The sequence below is a fragment of the Chlamydotis macqueenii genome, chromosome 5 (genome assembly GCF_036417535.1).
Source record: "Chlamydotis macqueenii isolate bChlMac1 chromosome 5, bChlMac1.mat, whole genome shotgun sequence".
NCBI classification, from domain to species: Eukaryota; Metazoa; Chordata; class Aves; order Otidiformes; family Otididae; genus Chlamydotis; species Chlamydotis macqueenii.
In genome coordinates, this window is record NC_141560.1 from 37,236,660 (window position 1) to 37,251,947 (window position 15,288).

At 43.1% G+C, this 15,288-nt stretch overlaps 2 protein-coding genes across 2 annotated transcripts in view; one reads left to right on the plus strand and one right to left on the minus strand.

The window, feature by feature from the left end:
* The first annotated feature begins 717 nt into the window (after positions 1–717).
* Positions 718–6,851, plus strand: PIGH (phosphatidylinositol glycan anchor biosynthesis class H). Its single transcript, XM_086749167.1, has 4 exons — positions 718–898; positions 2,926–3,135; positions 3,794–3,877; positions 6,212–6,851. The coding sequence occupies exons 1-4, from the start codon at positions 722–724 to the stop codon at positions 6,311–6,313; spliced, it is 573 nt and encodes a 190-aa protein (XP_086605293.1). The 5' UTR covers positions 718–721; the 3' UTR covers positions 6,314–6,851.
* Positions 6,852–11,858: 5,007 nt separating this feature from the next.
* The window catches only part of PLEKHH1 (pleckstrin homology, MyTH4 and FERM domain containing H1), a 46,219-nt gene continuing 42,789 nt past the window's right edge, over positions 11,859–15,288 (minus strand). The window contains exons 25-28 of the mRNA XM_086749539.1: positions 14,704–14,833; positions 13,026–13,112; positions 12,348–12,494; positions 11,859–12,035 (exon numbers count right to left, since the gene is read on the minus strand). Coding sequence (XP_086605665.1) covers positions 11,859–12,035; positions 12,348–12,494; positions 13,026–13,112; positions 14,704–14,833 — 541 coding nt within the window. The remainder of the gene's footprint in view (positions 12,036–12,347; positions 12,495–13,025; positions 13,113–14,703; positions 14,834–15,288) is intronic.

The window sequence follows — 15,288 nt, forward strand, 5'->3', positions numbered from 1 at the left end:
GTACTTACATGGCAATGAACCAGAAAACACCGCTTTAAACTTCGGAAAAAAAATACTGGAAAAAAAAACCCAAAAGAGCTTCTTGTGAAGGATGGTACTGAGAAAAAGATACATTTATGTAGGAGGAATTGGTAAAGGCAAACAGGGAAAAAAACCCTGTCTCTCTTCATCGTGGCAAGAGACATACAGAAGAACACTAAAACCTGTGTCGTTTAAAACTGTTATTAAAAACCAGAGGAAGCAAGCAGTGAATTCCCAGCACTTGCAAAACACAGAAGCTCCCGATGTCGATGGGGATGAAGGAAAGACGCCTGGAGAGGTTCAGCCAAGCCAGACAACCCAGGCACCCCACTCCCGGAACAGGGCGGGGGCCGGGGTGCGGCGGGGCTGACGCCCGCGGCTGCACCAGGCTCAGGGCACGGGAGGCTGCCGGCCGGCCGCCATTTGGCAGGGGAGAGCCAGGCCTGGAGAGCCTCAGCCCAGGGCCCTTCGCCACGGCCGCGCTGACCCCGCACTGCCGGGCTCGGCGGGAGCGGCCTCGGTCGCCACTCGCGGCTTCGCGCCTCGCGCCGGCAGCACGAGACGCCCACGCACGGAACAGCGGGCCGCACCACTCACCCCTCCCCGCGGCGTGCGGAGCGCCGGAAGCGTGCGGCTGCGCCGTACCATCGAGACGGGCGAGCCGCTCTAGACTGCTTCTCGGTGGTTCCGGCGGGGCGGCATGGAGGAGCGGCCGTACCGCTCGGCCTCGGGGGCACCCATCGCGCTGCGGCGCCGCCAGCACAGCGCCTCCTGCCGGGAGGTGGCGGTGCGCTGCCCCCGCCTGCAGCTCCGCTCCCTCAGCGCCGCCACCTCCGCCGTCTGGCTGGCGGCCTACGGGCTCTTCGTGCTCAGCCAGGTACCCGCCACCCCCGGGCCGCGGCGCGCCGGCCCCGCTCCTCCCTGCCGCCCCTCACACCTCTCCGCGGCTCAAACGCCCGGGGGCCCTGCCCTGAGCCGGCTGCGCCCCTCAGCCCGTCTCCCTCCGAAATAGCAGGGCGTAATCGGGGGCTGCGGTTGGCGTCTGAGAGGCTCGGTGGCAGCGTGTGTCCCCAAAGCCCGCCGGCCTGGAAGGAGCCACCCAGCCTTTGCCGAGCTGCTCCTAGGACATGGGCAACGCCAACCAAACAAGGTGGCCAGAGCCGGTGGAAAGGCGATCTCCGTGTACCCTGGGCCACCTGCATGCTCCGGGAACACTGAGGCAGTAGATTGAGATGAGTATGTGGTGAAAAGAATAGAGTCGTGCTAGCCGGCATGTGAGGGCTCACAGGCTGCGGCCCAGGTGCTCTTGGTGGCTTCTCGTATGCCTCCGTTGGTTTGTAGCCTCGTGCCAGGTAGGGTAGATGTGCGTATGGGTGTTGAGTGATGCCTAGCATGTATCTGTGCATCCAACTTACAGATGTTTACCTAGAGAGATGAGTTGCGGGAATCTGGGAAAAAAAAAAAAAGTATTGAAGAAGGTTGACTCCTAAGCCCCAGATGGATTGGAGAGCACTGCACTGTGAATGTCCTCTACTTGCTCATGTTTCACAGCCAAGGCAGTAGCACCTTGGGAGTACAGATTTCAAAAGCCGCTGATAAATCCCAAAGTATTAGTTTAAATATCGGATCTTTGACCCGTACTTGCAGGGAAGGACCATCTTCTAGACCCAGACCAGTTATTTCCAGATTAAAGTTAAAAAAAAAGCTGGTCACAGTGGCCAATGCTGTGACAATGGCACTTCAATTTTTTCAATAATCTTTCCCAAGGAATGAAGACAGATTGCGATGTGAGTCAGTTGGCAGGTTTCTGATTTGAAAAGCTGGCTCATTTTCCTTTAGCTGGAAGGGAAGCTGTGTTTGAGTTTTATTTCTTACAAAAGCATACACCCCATCCAGCGGTTACCAGCTGCTGCCTTGCTGCTTGGTTTTACACGTGCTCATGCAGCTCATACACAAGTGACGGCAGTCCTTCCTTTCTGCCAGGAAACCAGATCTGAAAGTCTCTCTCTGTGTGGATTTCTGTAATTCATGACTGTTTTTTCTTCCGTGATAACAAACTTCCAGAGAAGCCGTGTATCCTTTGTGTTTGAATGGGGCCACAGCTTCTTTACCTCTTGTCGTGGTACAGGCCCAGTTTGAGTGTTCAGGCCATGCCGTTCTGGTCCTTTAGGAAGTGTCGGTTATAACTTTGATTCATGGGCATCCAGCCTGCAGCTTTCTAAAATGTGTCCCAGAAATAGGCTGTAGGTTGCAGACCTTTAGAATTACTACCAGGTCGTGAGATGACATACTGTTGCCTATAGTTTAATCAATTATATATTATTTTATATAACAAGATTATCTTATCCCAAGATTGCAACATGCAAAAAGCAGACAGGACAAAGCAGACAAAGCACAGGACAAAGCAAATCTTCTCTAGATTAGTATTTAAGGTAGGAAGTTTGAACAAGTTTAGACTTGCAGTTCATAAGAAGAAAACTACTAGGCCAGTGTTTTTTCCTAAAAGATTTTTCTTCCCCTCTGAGACTCCACCCACAGTTCTAGTAAGCATTTCACAACACTTCTTTGTAAGGTACATCATCTCTATAGACATTTGTATAATACGCTGTCATTGACATAACTAGCTGGTTTTGTCTGAGGTTTCTGCACTTTACAAGGGAATAGAATTTTCTTGCAGTTTTCAGTTTCAGTTCCCAGTTCTTTCAGACCATACTGTGAAGACTGATTTAAACCTCATTATACATGTATCAGCCAGTCAGATGAGTAAAAGGACTCCATCTAAGTAAAATTGCCTCGTAACTGTAGCTTTAATGTTAAAATTTACTGTGCAATATTACTTTGTCTAAAGGCGTGTTCAATTAATTGTAAGACCAGAGCTCTGTCTTTGCTTGGCTTGTGTTACAGAATAGTATGGTGCTTTCTGCTGCTATCTTCATCACGCTGATTGGCCTGATCGTATACCTGCACTTTGTGAAAATTGACCAGGAATCCCTATTGGTCATCGGCTCGCTCGGCATTCAGGTGACTTCATCCTATGCTTCAGGGAAAGAGAGCACAACCTTCATTGAGATGAGTCAAGTGAGGGATGTGGTAATCAATGAAGCCATCCATATGGTAATCATACACAGTCTTTCTTGTCTTTCCTCTTTTGTATCTGTGGGCACGCTCACATCCAGTGTATTTTCATGAGCATGATTTACCAGAGCAATTAAATACAGCACCATCCATAGCTTTAGTGACACCAGGAGCTTTGTTTCAGATTTCTCTATTTTCTTATCTGTTCTCTCACCTTTAAAGGCGATCTTAAGCCAAACAAATAACCTCAAAAAGCCAAATCCATCCCTTAGATAATACCACTGACACTGAGCTAGCGGTTTTAGTTCTTTGTGTTGTAGTGTTCTTAAAAATGCTGATGCCAAACTCTGTAAGCAGTCAAGACTGAGATAAGAAGATAAGACAACACAAGATTATTTTCCCTGTTTCTGGGGTTTTCTGCAAAGCTCCTGTGGAAAAGCAGTCCTTACCCTTCCAGCATGTGTGTGTTCTTTGGAGGTTAAAAATTTAATAGAAAAAAAAAAAACCACAGGTAAAATTATTTTTTTTTAGTTGTGTGAAGGGAGGAAAGCTGTAGATATGAATTTGTAGACTTGACTGTGGTCTGGGGTGATTGCCCTTCAGCCCATTGAGTTGAAACAGATCCTCTTTCTGTGATAACTACAGGCACTTTGGTAGTATTTTCTAACTCCAATGGTTTTGTCTGTTCGTGTTGTAGCAAAAAGTTATCTACTACCTGTGCATCCTCCTCCAGGACCCTGGGGATCCTCAGGGAGTATTTGAGGTTGTGCCACTCTTTCAGGTGAGTTTGATGGAATGGTGGAGAAGTTCAGATCTGTGGTCTGTGTGTGTGTGTACCGGTTGTCTAAGTGTATCCTTTATTCCACTGCGGGTAGCCTTTCTCTGACTGGGCCTTCAGTTTGGGTCTTGTAGCATTGTGGAACGGGTGGTATTGGAAGTCTCACAGAACTATGTACCGGGGATGTTTGTTTTCATTTGTCCTCCATTCAAAGAGCAAGGAGCTGTGTAAATCTGAACTTCACCAGGAGTTTGCCTGAACTGTCTTTGGTTCATGTAGGGTACTGAGGGCTCATCCAGCTTTCTGTGTAGTCTCATGCTCGGTATTAACCATCGTAACTGTAGCACTGTGCTGCAGTTGATTTTTCTCTCACCTCTGTGTGCGAAAAGTGCTCATAAACCCACCCCCCCGGCATTAGGATGACTTCCCCTGTCTCATCCATTGACAAAGATCACAGTACTAGCTGTGAGTCGTTTGCTTGATGTATAATAACTTGCTTGCTTTCTTGTCTTCTATTGCTAGCCTGCTCATAATCCCATTTAGGGGATGGATTTTATTTTATTTCTGCCTTTCTTTACATGCCTAACACAACAATGCCCTGATAGTTGAGTGGTGGTAAGCAGTACAGAGGTACCTCACATCTTAGAGTGGTGGTGCTTATAGCCCGCACTGTCCTTTGTAAGCCCTCCACCACCACCTGCTGCTGGTGACTATCAATTTGTAGTCCATATCCAGCTTACGACTGGATACAGTTAGTCTTCAACTAAATACTTGCAGGTATAAATAGACTATTCCATTGATACTTGCTGCTAACTCAGTCCCACAATTGTAAAGACAGTTACTAACAATAATATAAATGACATACTTCACACACAGTCAAGGGAGGAAAATGGATTTGCTGGAAGTCAACAACTACTAAATTCCAGTTCCACTCAGGAACCTGATTTTTGTTATACATGCTCCTTTCCAGCTTCAGAGAAGCTGCATGGCATTGCAAAGAAGTTGCAAGGTAGTGGATGCCCCATCCCTGGAAACATTCCAGGCCAGGTTGGATGAGGCTCTGAGCAACCTGATCTGGTTGGAGATGTCCCTGCTCCTTGCAGGGGGGTTGGACTAGAAGACCTTTAAAGGTCCCTTCCAACCCAAACCATCTATGATTCTATGATTTGTATAGTTTGTTTTTTTTTTTCTCAGGTCAACTCTGAACAGTGTTATTTCCATGGAAGTATCTCAGTATTGGTAGAGTTGACTCCACCAGCAAAGGAGGTACAGAAAGAGCTGTGTCAGTGTGCAATTCATTACCTGTCAGTAATTCTCACTTTAACGTGCAAGTTAGTATGTTACTTAGTTTTGAAGGAGCAGTAATTAGTAACTTTATTGCATCTCCTTCATTGGATTCCTCTAAGTTATGTCAGCCTTCAAAAACACAATTTACCGTGTCACTGAGCCCAGGAGCACTTCTGCGCTGCATTGACCTATTGTTCTGTTAAGCAAAACTTGCAAGGAGAGGCATTTGATGGACTTTACACAGTAATGCGGTTTTGGGAGCTCAGAAGTCATGGGACCATAGAGACTGCAGGACTGGGAAACTTTCACCTCCTTGCTGTTTTTAATCTGGTCCAGGTTAGAAGTGATGGAAAGTCATTATACTTTGACCACTGTTCACTGTTTGTGTGACATGAATTGATGTTTTCAGTTAACCTTCTGTTGTCCTTTTGTCGACAGTGCTAGTTGAGGCCAAGAGCCAGGTATCTAAATTCCCTGTCCTGAAGGTAGATTTTTCAGGGTGGAGGTCATCTAGGATGGTGGATTAGTGTATGGAAATCTGCTGTTTGGTAGGTCTCTAGAGGGAGTATGGCCTAACAGATAGGTTAATAGGTTGGAAGGTGTAGATTTTCTTCCATGCTATCACTGTGCACTGTGAGCAGATAAAGGGGAGGATTTCTGATTTGGTGATGGACTCAGGCTAACTGCAGAATGGCGCTGCATGTTTTGACCTGACAGCTTTAGAGACTGGCATTTTTCATCACAGAGCAGGTATGGCTTATGGAATGGCTTTGCATTCCTATATCACCAGCTTATGTAAAACACCTCCTGGAGTTTTAAGGGAAAAGGGAAGTCTATTCTCCATTGACTTCATGTAAGAAAGCTAATCAACTGCAGATATCTTGCTGTTTCATTCCTTCTACATGTCTGCTTCTGATAGTCATTTTTGTGTCAACTGTCTTCACGTTCCTTTCTCTGCCTGACAGATCTCACTAGTGGGAAGTTAAAGCTTTCCAGCTCTTTTATAGCCTTTTCAGAGCCTCATTCTCTGTTGTTTGAATTGAATTCTAGAGCTCCAAGCCATGTCTGGACTGCTTGATAGAAGTGTACAAAAGTTGTCAAGAAATCTTGGAGCAGAGGAAGACAGCTCCACAATCAAGTGGTATAAAATAGTAAAAAAAAAGATAAAAATCAAGGCACAAAACTTGCAGCAGGACTTGGAGAGACACATGGAAAAGCAAGAAAAACTAACCCATGGCTTTTTTAAATCAAATGAGTAGGAAGTGGTATAGCGGTACAGTGATGTTAGGGCTAAAGGCCTGCACAGACTCACAGATTTGTAACAGGAAATGTCAGCTCAAGCACACAAGGGAACCTTGAAATCCTCTGCTGTGAAGACAGGTGAGCAGAACTTTTCAGAGTCAGAAAAGGTTTTTTCCTTGCCTTTCCAGAAAAGAATTATGGGGAAATCAAGCAAAGGGAGGCAAGAACTTGCATCAAACATTTACTCCTGTGGATCTGAAAATTCTGATAAACTCACAACGTAACCTTGGCTGTACTGCCAAAAATGTGCACTTTTTTGTTTCTATTTAAGCCTTTGTTTGAAAAAAGCATATACTGTTCTAAATACCAAAGCTGATGGGTGGGCTGGGATGGTAACTGTCTAATCCACAGGAGAATTTCAGAAAGAAAATAAAGGAAAACAAAAAGATACTGTTGCATTCAGTTATCTTTAATGAAAAAAACATAGGAGAACAGACCTTGGCCTCCTCAGGGGTCTGCTTGAAAGAGTCCCATGGGATGGGACCCTAGAGGGAAGAAGAGGGGTCCAAGAAAGCTGAGTGATACTCAAGGATCACCTCCTCCAAGCTCAAGAACAGTCCATCCCAATGAGCCGGAAGCCAAGCAAAAATGCTAGGAAGCCTGCATGGATGAATAAGTTGATCCTGGCAAAACTCAAACACACAAAAAAGTATACAAAAGGTAGAAGCAGAGATGGGTAACTTTGGAGGAATATAGCAACACTTTTCAAGATGTGGTTAGGAAAGCCAAGACCCAAGAGGAGTTGAATCTCTTGAGGGATGTCCAATGCCAACAAGAAGGGCTTCTGTAAGTAGCAAAAGGAAGATAGGGAAAATATGGACCCATTGCTGAATGGGGCAGGGGCATTGTGACACAGGACATGGAAAAGAAGTGGCATTAAAAGGGCCACATCAATTGCTCTGAGAATATGAGGAAAATGTTGTTGAAAATAATGGTAATGACTATGCGAGTAAAGTTTTGCTGATCTGTGCTCTAGGGAGTAACTTAAGATTGGGAAATTCTTCTTTGTTGGGGAGCTAAAAGTTAATGTAACCTTTAAATGGTATTTTATCTTTTTTTTTTTTTTTTTTTTTTTTTTTTTTTTTTGGTCCATGACTCCTCCGTAATGTAACAGAGATAAGTGAAATGTCAAAACAAGAGCTAAACCAGCAATTTGGCAGGAGCTTAGGGGGTCAGGCTTACTTTGCATACAATGCTGTACTATGGTTGTCTACATAAACTAGAATTAAAACATGAGGCAGCCTACCGTCACGCAATATGGCAGAGATAAGGAGAGGTTTTGTTCCCCGCTCCCCCTCCCACCCCCTGCATGAAGCCATGAAGTTTGAAAGACACAGATTAGCTCATGTCAGGAAGTATTTTGGTTGTCCATATGAAAAGCAGCAGCTTGGGGATGTGCCACTGATTTTTGGGTAACATTGTCTAGGTTACTCCATTTTTTGAATGGTTTTTATTTCTCATAAGTATTTCAGATGTTGGGGTTAGCCAGATTTTTCAGTGCAGTGCTGCCCTAACATAAGTTAGCAAGTCTCTCTGAAGTTAGTGAAGCTGCAGCCTAATGCAAACTGTGTTCGGTTGCACGCCCAGGCAGAACTGAGGAGGGCGGTTGTTGGGGCGGAGACAGAAATTGGATATTAACAACAGTGGCAGGCCCTGGGAGCCTGACTCTGTAAATGACTACAGCAAGGTCCTTTGTCTAAGAATCACGTCCCGGGGCATGGTTCAGCCAGGTTATGTTTCTTCACAGGCAGAAGAAATGGTCAAGACCCTTGAGGAGCACTATAGCGGTAGAAAGATTTGCTGAGCAGTGGGGAGAACATGTCAGAAATTAAAATCAGGTCTCAGCAGGGCAGACAGAGTCTTGGGCTTAAGAGGATGCCGGGAACATCGGCTATGGCTGTAAAATAACCCATGAAGTTCTGAGAATGTGCACTGAAGAAATGACTAAGTAGCTGTGTCACATGAGGAAGTCTGGAAGATTGTTTTTGCCATCTTTTGAAGAAGTGAACATCCTGTGCCCATGGGAGTGCACTTTAGTCATCCAATCAGCAGAGAGAAACAAGGAGTCAGACTAGGGCGGGTTTGCACCTGGTATGTGCCTGGATACCAAACACAATCTTTGTCCATTTTTATTTACATAGAGTCTATTTTGGCTTTTAAAATAGTATCTTTCACTGTAAGAATACTACAGTTTAATTCATAACTGCATTTTATTAAGAACAAACAAATTTCACAGTGTCTCCCAGACAGCCTTTTACGTACGCACAGCAGTAAGGAAAACAAAAGCTTTAATCGTCTCATTCTGTGCTGCAGCAAGTCATTGCTAAAAGCATTGGTTAAAATAAAAATTGTTTTCTCTACCAAAGAATCATACAAAATAGATACCTACACAGGGGTTTTTTTTGTTTGTCTGTTTGTTTGAAGTCAGATAAGCTATAAATAGGAGGTATATGTACATCCATCAGAGTGGGGTGGTCCCTGAAATACTCAAGTATTGGTAAATATTTTTAAGAAATAAGGAAGAAAAAAAGTTCTCTATGCCATGCTTCTCAAATTAAAGTGCAGTTCCAGCAGCAAATAATGAGCTTCAGGACAGCTCTTGCTTATTCAACATCTCTGCTTCTTGTTTGCCCTGGTACAAGTCTCTAAGGATGTGAGTGTTAGCACTGTAAGGTAAGCACAGCCTCTGAACTGTGAACGAGAGACTTTTATCCCTTAGCATCGCCAGCACCAATGACAGCTCAACTTATTCTGAAGCAGCTTTGTTACTGGTGGGATACAAGCAGCAGGCTGCCAAACAGACCTTCAGATACAGGTGGAATTGTTAGGCACAGGTGACTGAGAAGGAATAATGCTTTCTGAATTCAAACTGATGTATCTACACGAAGATCACTCTGTGTGTGTATAAGAGAGCCAAAATACATGCTACTGACCATTCTATCAGGATATACCATCACTTAAAAGTATCTAAGAAAAAAAAAAAAGACTAGATAACTTCTCAAATTTATTTTTTTTTTGAAACCTTCCACCCTTTTCCGTAACTTCAAGGGATGGTCCTTAAATTCATAACAAGTGGGTACATCACAATATGTGCAAAACAAGTCTCTGTTCATAGAATCTTTTCCTGCCTTATGTCTGTGATATTGTTTCCACAACCCACCAGGGGGTGGTTTGGCGTGGGTTTTGTTTTTGGGTTTTTTAATGTTACAAAGGTGCTGATAAGGGATTGCTTATTTTTGTCTGGAATGATTTGAAACAATTTTTCTCTGTCCTATGTATGTAATTTTTTTTAATTTGTGGCTTTGCACCCACCATAAGCGTGAAATCTTTAAGTATCAGCTCCGCTGTGTGAGTTGGATATTTTAAGGTTGGTGGCAGGTACTAGGGAGTAAAAACACTGGTATGGTTGGTTTGTTCATTTGCAAATAGCTTTGGTTTGCTATTGCTGAATTCTTTCTAATGGTTGGATTCACACTGTTTTAATTTGGGAAAGTTGCCCATGAATGCATAATTATGATGAAGTTGCACATGGTACTTTTGAAAGTGCAGTTATTCTTCCTTAGCTTTTTTAGAATGCTTATCAAAATAGCTGAACTCAGGCCAGGTAGATTTAGATTTTTCAAGAAAAAAAATGCTATTTTTCATGTATTTGTTTTAAATCCATTAACCTTCTCAATCATAAGCAAGTCCCTTTGAAACAGATAAAAAAAAAACCCCAACATTTTTTAGGAAAGTCTGAAGAACAATACTTGAGTACATATTTGCTGACTACCTCCTGCTTGCTATGGTAGCGTGAAGGAAGCAGGAGTTTGAAAGGAGCAGCTTCTGTCAAGTCAGAATGGCAGAGCTGGCTGGTTTGGAAAGATCTGTTCCAGTTGCTGAAAGACAGGAAAAGTACAAAATTTACTTGCCTTGTCTTCCTTTGTCTGAGATTATGTGCAGTTTCAAACACAGCCCAAAACATCTACAATAGTGATTAACAGAAAGTCTTTGAAAGTGCTTGTCTGTTGGGGAGCACGTGACACATTCAGCCCTGCAGCAGAGATCTAATGTTGATCTATCGTGTAGAACAGCATCGACTCCCGAAATGGCTCAGTCCTGTAGGAGCTAGGGCATCGTCTGACACTGGGACTGGAGCCGTTGTTCTGAGTCCTCAACATGCAAAGACACTAGGTTTCCACCTTTAAATAAAGTTGAAAATATTCTTGAGTACCACTGAACTCTTATTCTATACTCCCTGTTTCAGGTCTGAAATTACCCTTGACTTGCATCGGAATTATTCTCGTCAGTTTAGTTAACCCTTCCTTCTCAACAGTGTCTTCTTTCTTTCTTTCATGTCTGGAGCAAAGACTTGGAAAGTTTCTGTCTTTCCATTTTAGCATCAGTTTCAGGGAGGAGTCGTTACAGCTCTGGGGAAAATTAAATTGTCACCTTGATTATGTTAAGCAGTTGCATAAGTATAGTCTCTGCAAAAAGACTATCTTAATGGTTGTTCTGGGAGTGGCAACATTGAATTTAAAAACTGGTAAAAACTTCAGTATGACGGCTATTCACAACCAGAGCATAGAGCTGAAGTTATGTCTAAACTACCTGATCAGACTTGTCGCTCTGGTAATAGCTTTTCCAGTGTATATCTAGTTTGGGATATGCAGCTCCTAATACAGGCAGTATTCCACAGGATGCATCCTCACACAGGGTTCATGCCACATGCCACAGTATCCAGTACCACCTGTTTTTACTTTTGAAGGACTGTATGCTCAGCCCACTGCAGTCAGATTCAGCCTGTATAGCACTCAAATCTGGCTTGCAGAGGTTGCAGTCTAATTCAAGTAAAAAGTGAGCAAGTAAGGGATTGATGCAGATAGAAGATTATTTGGAATAATGGTAATAACTGAAAAGAGATCACAGGAGTTTTAAGAGCTGGACTGAGATTCTAGACACAGGGTATGCAGGGATCTAAAGGCAAGTGCAAAGCTGAAAATGTGAGGGTTCAAAGAAAACACATGTGTTTGTAAGCAAAGCAGGAAGATCAGGAGATGGAAGAATGAGTGCAAGGAAAGAGAGCAGATGTAATGTGACTGGAGCGCATGCAGGCAAGTGACCCGAGGCATGGTATTTTGGATGGAGTGTGGCATGGAGAGGAAACTCCTGCAGAGTCCCAAAAATCTGCCTCTACCCACACTGAGGAACTTTGTCTATTATTATGGAAAAAGAATCAGAGCTTGCATTAAAGTAAGGTGTGTAACCAGAAAAAATCAGCAGTTTGCAATTCAGTACAGAGCAGTGCAAAAAAACCCTCCAAAACAACAACAAAAAAAACCAACCAAAACCCAAACCAAAAAAAAAAAAAAAAAAAAAACAAACCCAAATCCCCAAAGTAATTTGGAGTGAGCCCTCAGAGCAGAGTGGGCCCCTTAGTGCTTCGGGGCACGGAAGGAAAAAAGCACCGACTTTCAGCCTCCCAGAGCTTGTTACCAGGTGTTTTGCTTCGGGAGGGCTGTGTGGAAGATAGGAGTGAAGGTGTCGAACGGTAGTTAATATAGCTGGCAATAAGAAGTGTTGCTTCAACAATCTAGGGAAAAAAGAAAATGATTAACTGTAAGTCAATTAGAGGTAAGAATGCCCTTTGATTTTTAGAACCTATTGACTGCATAAATTTTGCAAATGGCTTTCTCGCATGGAATTGCTCATTTTTGAAAGGAAGGTCTGTCTTTAAGAGATAGATAGAGTAAGTCTCTTGATGAAAGGTTCCAGCTTATAAGGGATTTATTGAATGTATATAGCCAGTGGAGCAGCCACAAGAACCAGTCCCCAGGGCTTGTACAAAATGCCCAGCTGTGATGCTGCCAGCTGGAAAGAAACTCACTGTTCATTTTGTAATTACCTTTGGAATTGCCATTGTGAAAAGGAGTTTTTCAGTGCTGTTTTTTCCAGAACTCCTTTCTTTCATTTGACTGACTACAATCATGAAGTCATCTCGACAGCCTCCAAAGGTCAGCACAGAGGAGTATGAATAAGAGACCTTCAAGTGCTGCAGACAGAGAGTTTGAAAGAGTCATAGTTCTGTAAAAGAAAAAACGGCCACCTTAAACTAAAATATTTGCTACTTACTGCAAGATCTCCAGCAGTAACAGGCAGTATAGGTAACTGGCTCTATAAGTAAGAGCTGGCAGAGAATTCTCAATTGAGAATTGCATTTCTAGTTTTCTCCTAGCTCAGTGCTTCACTGCTTCAGAGCAATAGTCCAAACTCTCTTATATCCCAGATGGTGGTCGTAAAGCACATACCACTGAGATTTTGCAAGATGTAAGAGCATGTTTGCTGCCCATCAAAGAGGCAGTTAGCTGTTTCATGAAACCTCACCTTCCACTGTAGCTGTAATTTTCCTTTGTTTATGTAGCATTCAAACATAGCACTGACTTCCCTCATCTTTGACTTCTACAAATTAACTTCTGGAACCATTTGAAGTTAAAGACAAACTTTTAGTGACTTTAATGGACTCAGGGGAATGTCTTTCTGTGGGAGGTAAGTTATTTTTCTTAAACAGTGTTCCTCACCATACCATAGTGTTATAATCCAGTATGCTGATACCATCTTCATTCACAGCTATCCAGACTAGACAATCTTCCAGTGAGGAAGGCAAAATAGGCTGGAGAAAAAGAAAATTATTAATTTAGATACTTTTTGACCACCACACAAAGATGTTTCTGACATAAATCTTGAGTTTTAAGGATAAAGTGAAGATGACAGCGAATCCTATATGCTTACTGGTCTGACCTGGTTTGATTTTTAAGAGGACTTTTCTCAAAATCTGAAAAAACATTTTCAGATTTACATAAGATTTTGGGACTAGTGGCACATGAGATGCAATGCTAACAAAGACTTTGAGATTAATTAAATTCCATCAGTGCAGTTAAAACTGAAGGAAATGCTAGGACAGAGCCACAAAACAGCAGTTCTGCTCTGCTCTGGTTCTTACACTACTCCCATCAGTCAGGCAGGCAGCGCAGACTGTTGGTTTCTGTAATACCAGTGCTCCCAGTACCATCACATCAGTGCAATTTCCTTTCTTACAGATTTTGACAAACATGCCTCAATTATCTGTTAAAGATGAGTTACATGTTGTTATGGCTAATGACATGAATCTTTCCTGGGAATGTACTATTACATGGCTAATGCTGTAGGCTTTGCTGTTTAACTATTGAAAAGTTATGAAATATGTCAATCATCAGAAATATTAACATTATTTAAACTCTGGCTGGAACTATTCTATATTCTGATTCTTCATTGTTAGTAACCTACAATAACATCTTCTGCTTTTACTCCCGACAGTGGAAATAATTGTCTTTTAGAAAACTTCTTGTATATTTACTCAGGAGATCCCTTTCATCCTTAGACTTTATTCCATAGCTTTAGCAGTTTTGACTTCAAAGCAAGAGACACAACACCATGAACAAGACCTATCCCAAGCTATCAATAGAGGAGGTTTCGGCTGGGTTGGAGAAGACGATTAATGCCAAAACAAGATTTCTCAGACAGCCACGATGTGCTAAGACATTAGTTCAGGCAAGGGTAATAGTACCGAGCTCTTGCCTGGCACAGGCTGAGGGATGGTACGAGCTACTGGGAGAAGCACTCCCTCCAGCTGTTCTTTGCTCTCCTGCTGATGCCTGTGGCCTGGCAGCTTACCCCAATACGTGCTTTAGTTTTTCTGTTTCCGTAACAGGACATTAGCAGCGCTTGCCTCTCTCGTGTGACAAGGAAAGCAGCCGGCTCTGTGTCAAGCAGAGAACAGGACTGAAATACCCATTCTCCTTTTAGCTAGCACTAGCTGCCAGGCGTGATTTATGGGAGACTCTTCCCTTCCATCCCTCCTGCAGTGGTATGTAAATAGTATTTTTTAAACTATCATTGCAGTCTTGATGGCCAGGGCAATTCCTGCCTGAGAAACCTTTGGCAAGGTTTGTAATGAGAATTAGTACCCTGTATTATGATCAACTGGTGCAGCCAGGGAACCTTCAGTATTTATTTACTGAACGCTAGCAACCCCTAGTGTCTAGAACATGTTTCTCGTCTTTCTTTCTAAACCCTCACGGTATCAAGCGGAGCTGTTCGTTCAGAACAGAGTATTGTTCAGTTTTTCCCCTTCCTGAAGCATTTTCAACCCCTATTACTAGAGATCACAAGTATATCTGTGCTCAGTTCACTCTCAGGAACAGAAAAAAGTGTGCTCCACTTACCTTAGCAGCAAATATTTTGGATCCAAAGAGAGGCCATTTCCGGGCCACCGTCAAATAAATTCGAATGCATTCTGGTGGAGAGCATCCCTGCAGCACCATCCACTTTGTTGCCAGCCTGTCAGCCAGTTGCCTTGCAGAATGTAAGACACAGGACAGCATTATTTACTAATGTCTTCCAAGGAAAGGTGAGTAAAATTATAACAGTTAGCAGACATGCTCCTCATTCTGTTCTACAGAGCACTACAGGCAGGGCTGTTAGCACTGTCAGTTATAAGGGTTGTTTATTTTAGCATTTTCTCTACTTCCACAATTATTTTACCACTAGTTACACTGTAATGCCCAGGAATCCCAGTTACATATGGGTTGCTCACTGGTGTATATATTAAACAACTGTAACTACAAACACTCAGGCAGCTGTTACAGTAAAATCCTGCCCAGCTTGTCTTCACATTCAGTTATACTCTCACCTTCATCTTAACTTGTCTGTAGTACGTTCTATATGGAGTGGCAATATATATTAACTCACTCTTGATTTGGCTCACCAGGGATGGTTTGACAGCTATCTTGATACATACAGATGGAATT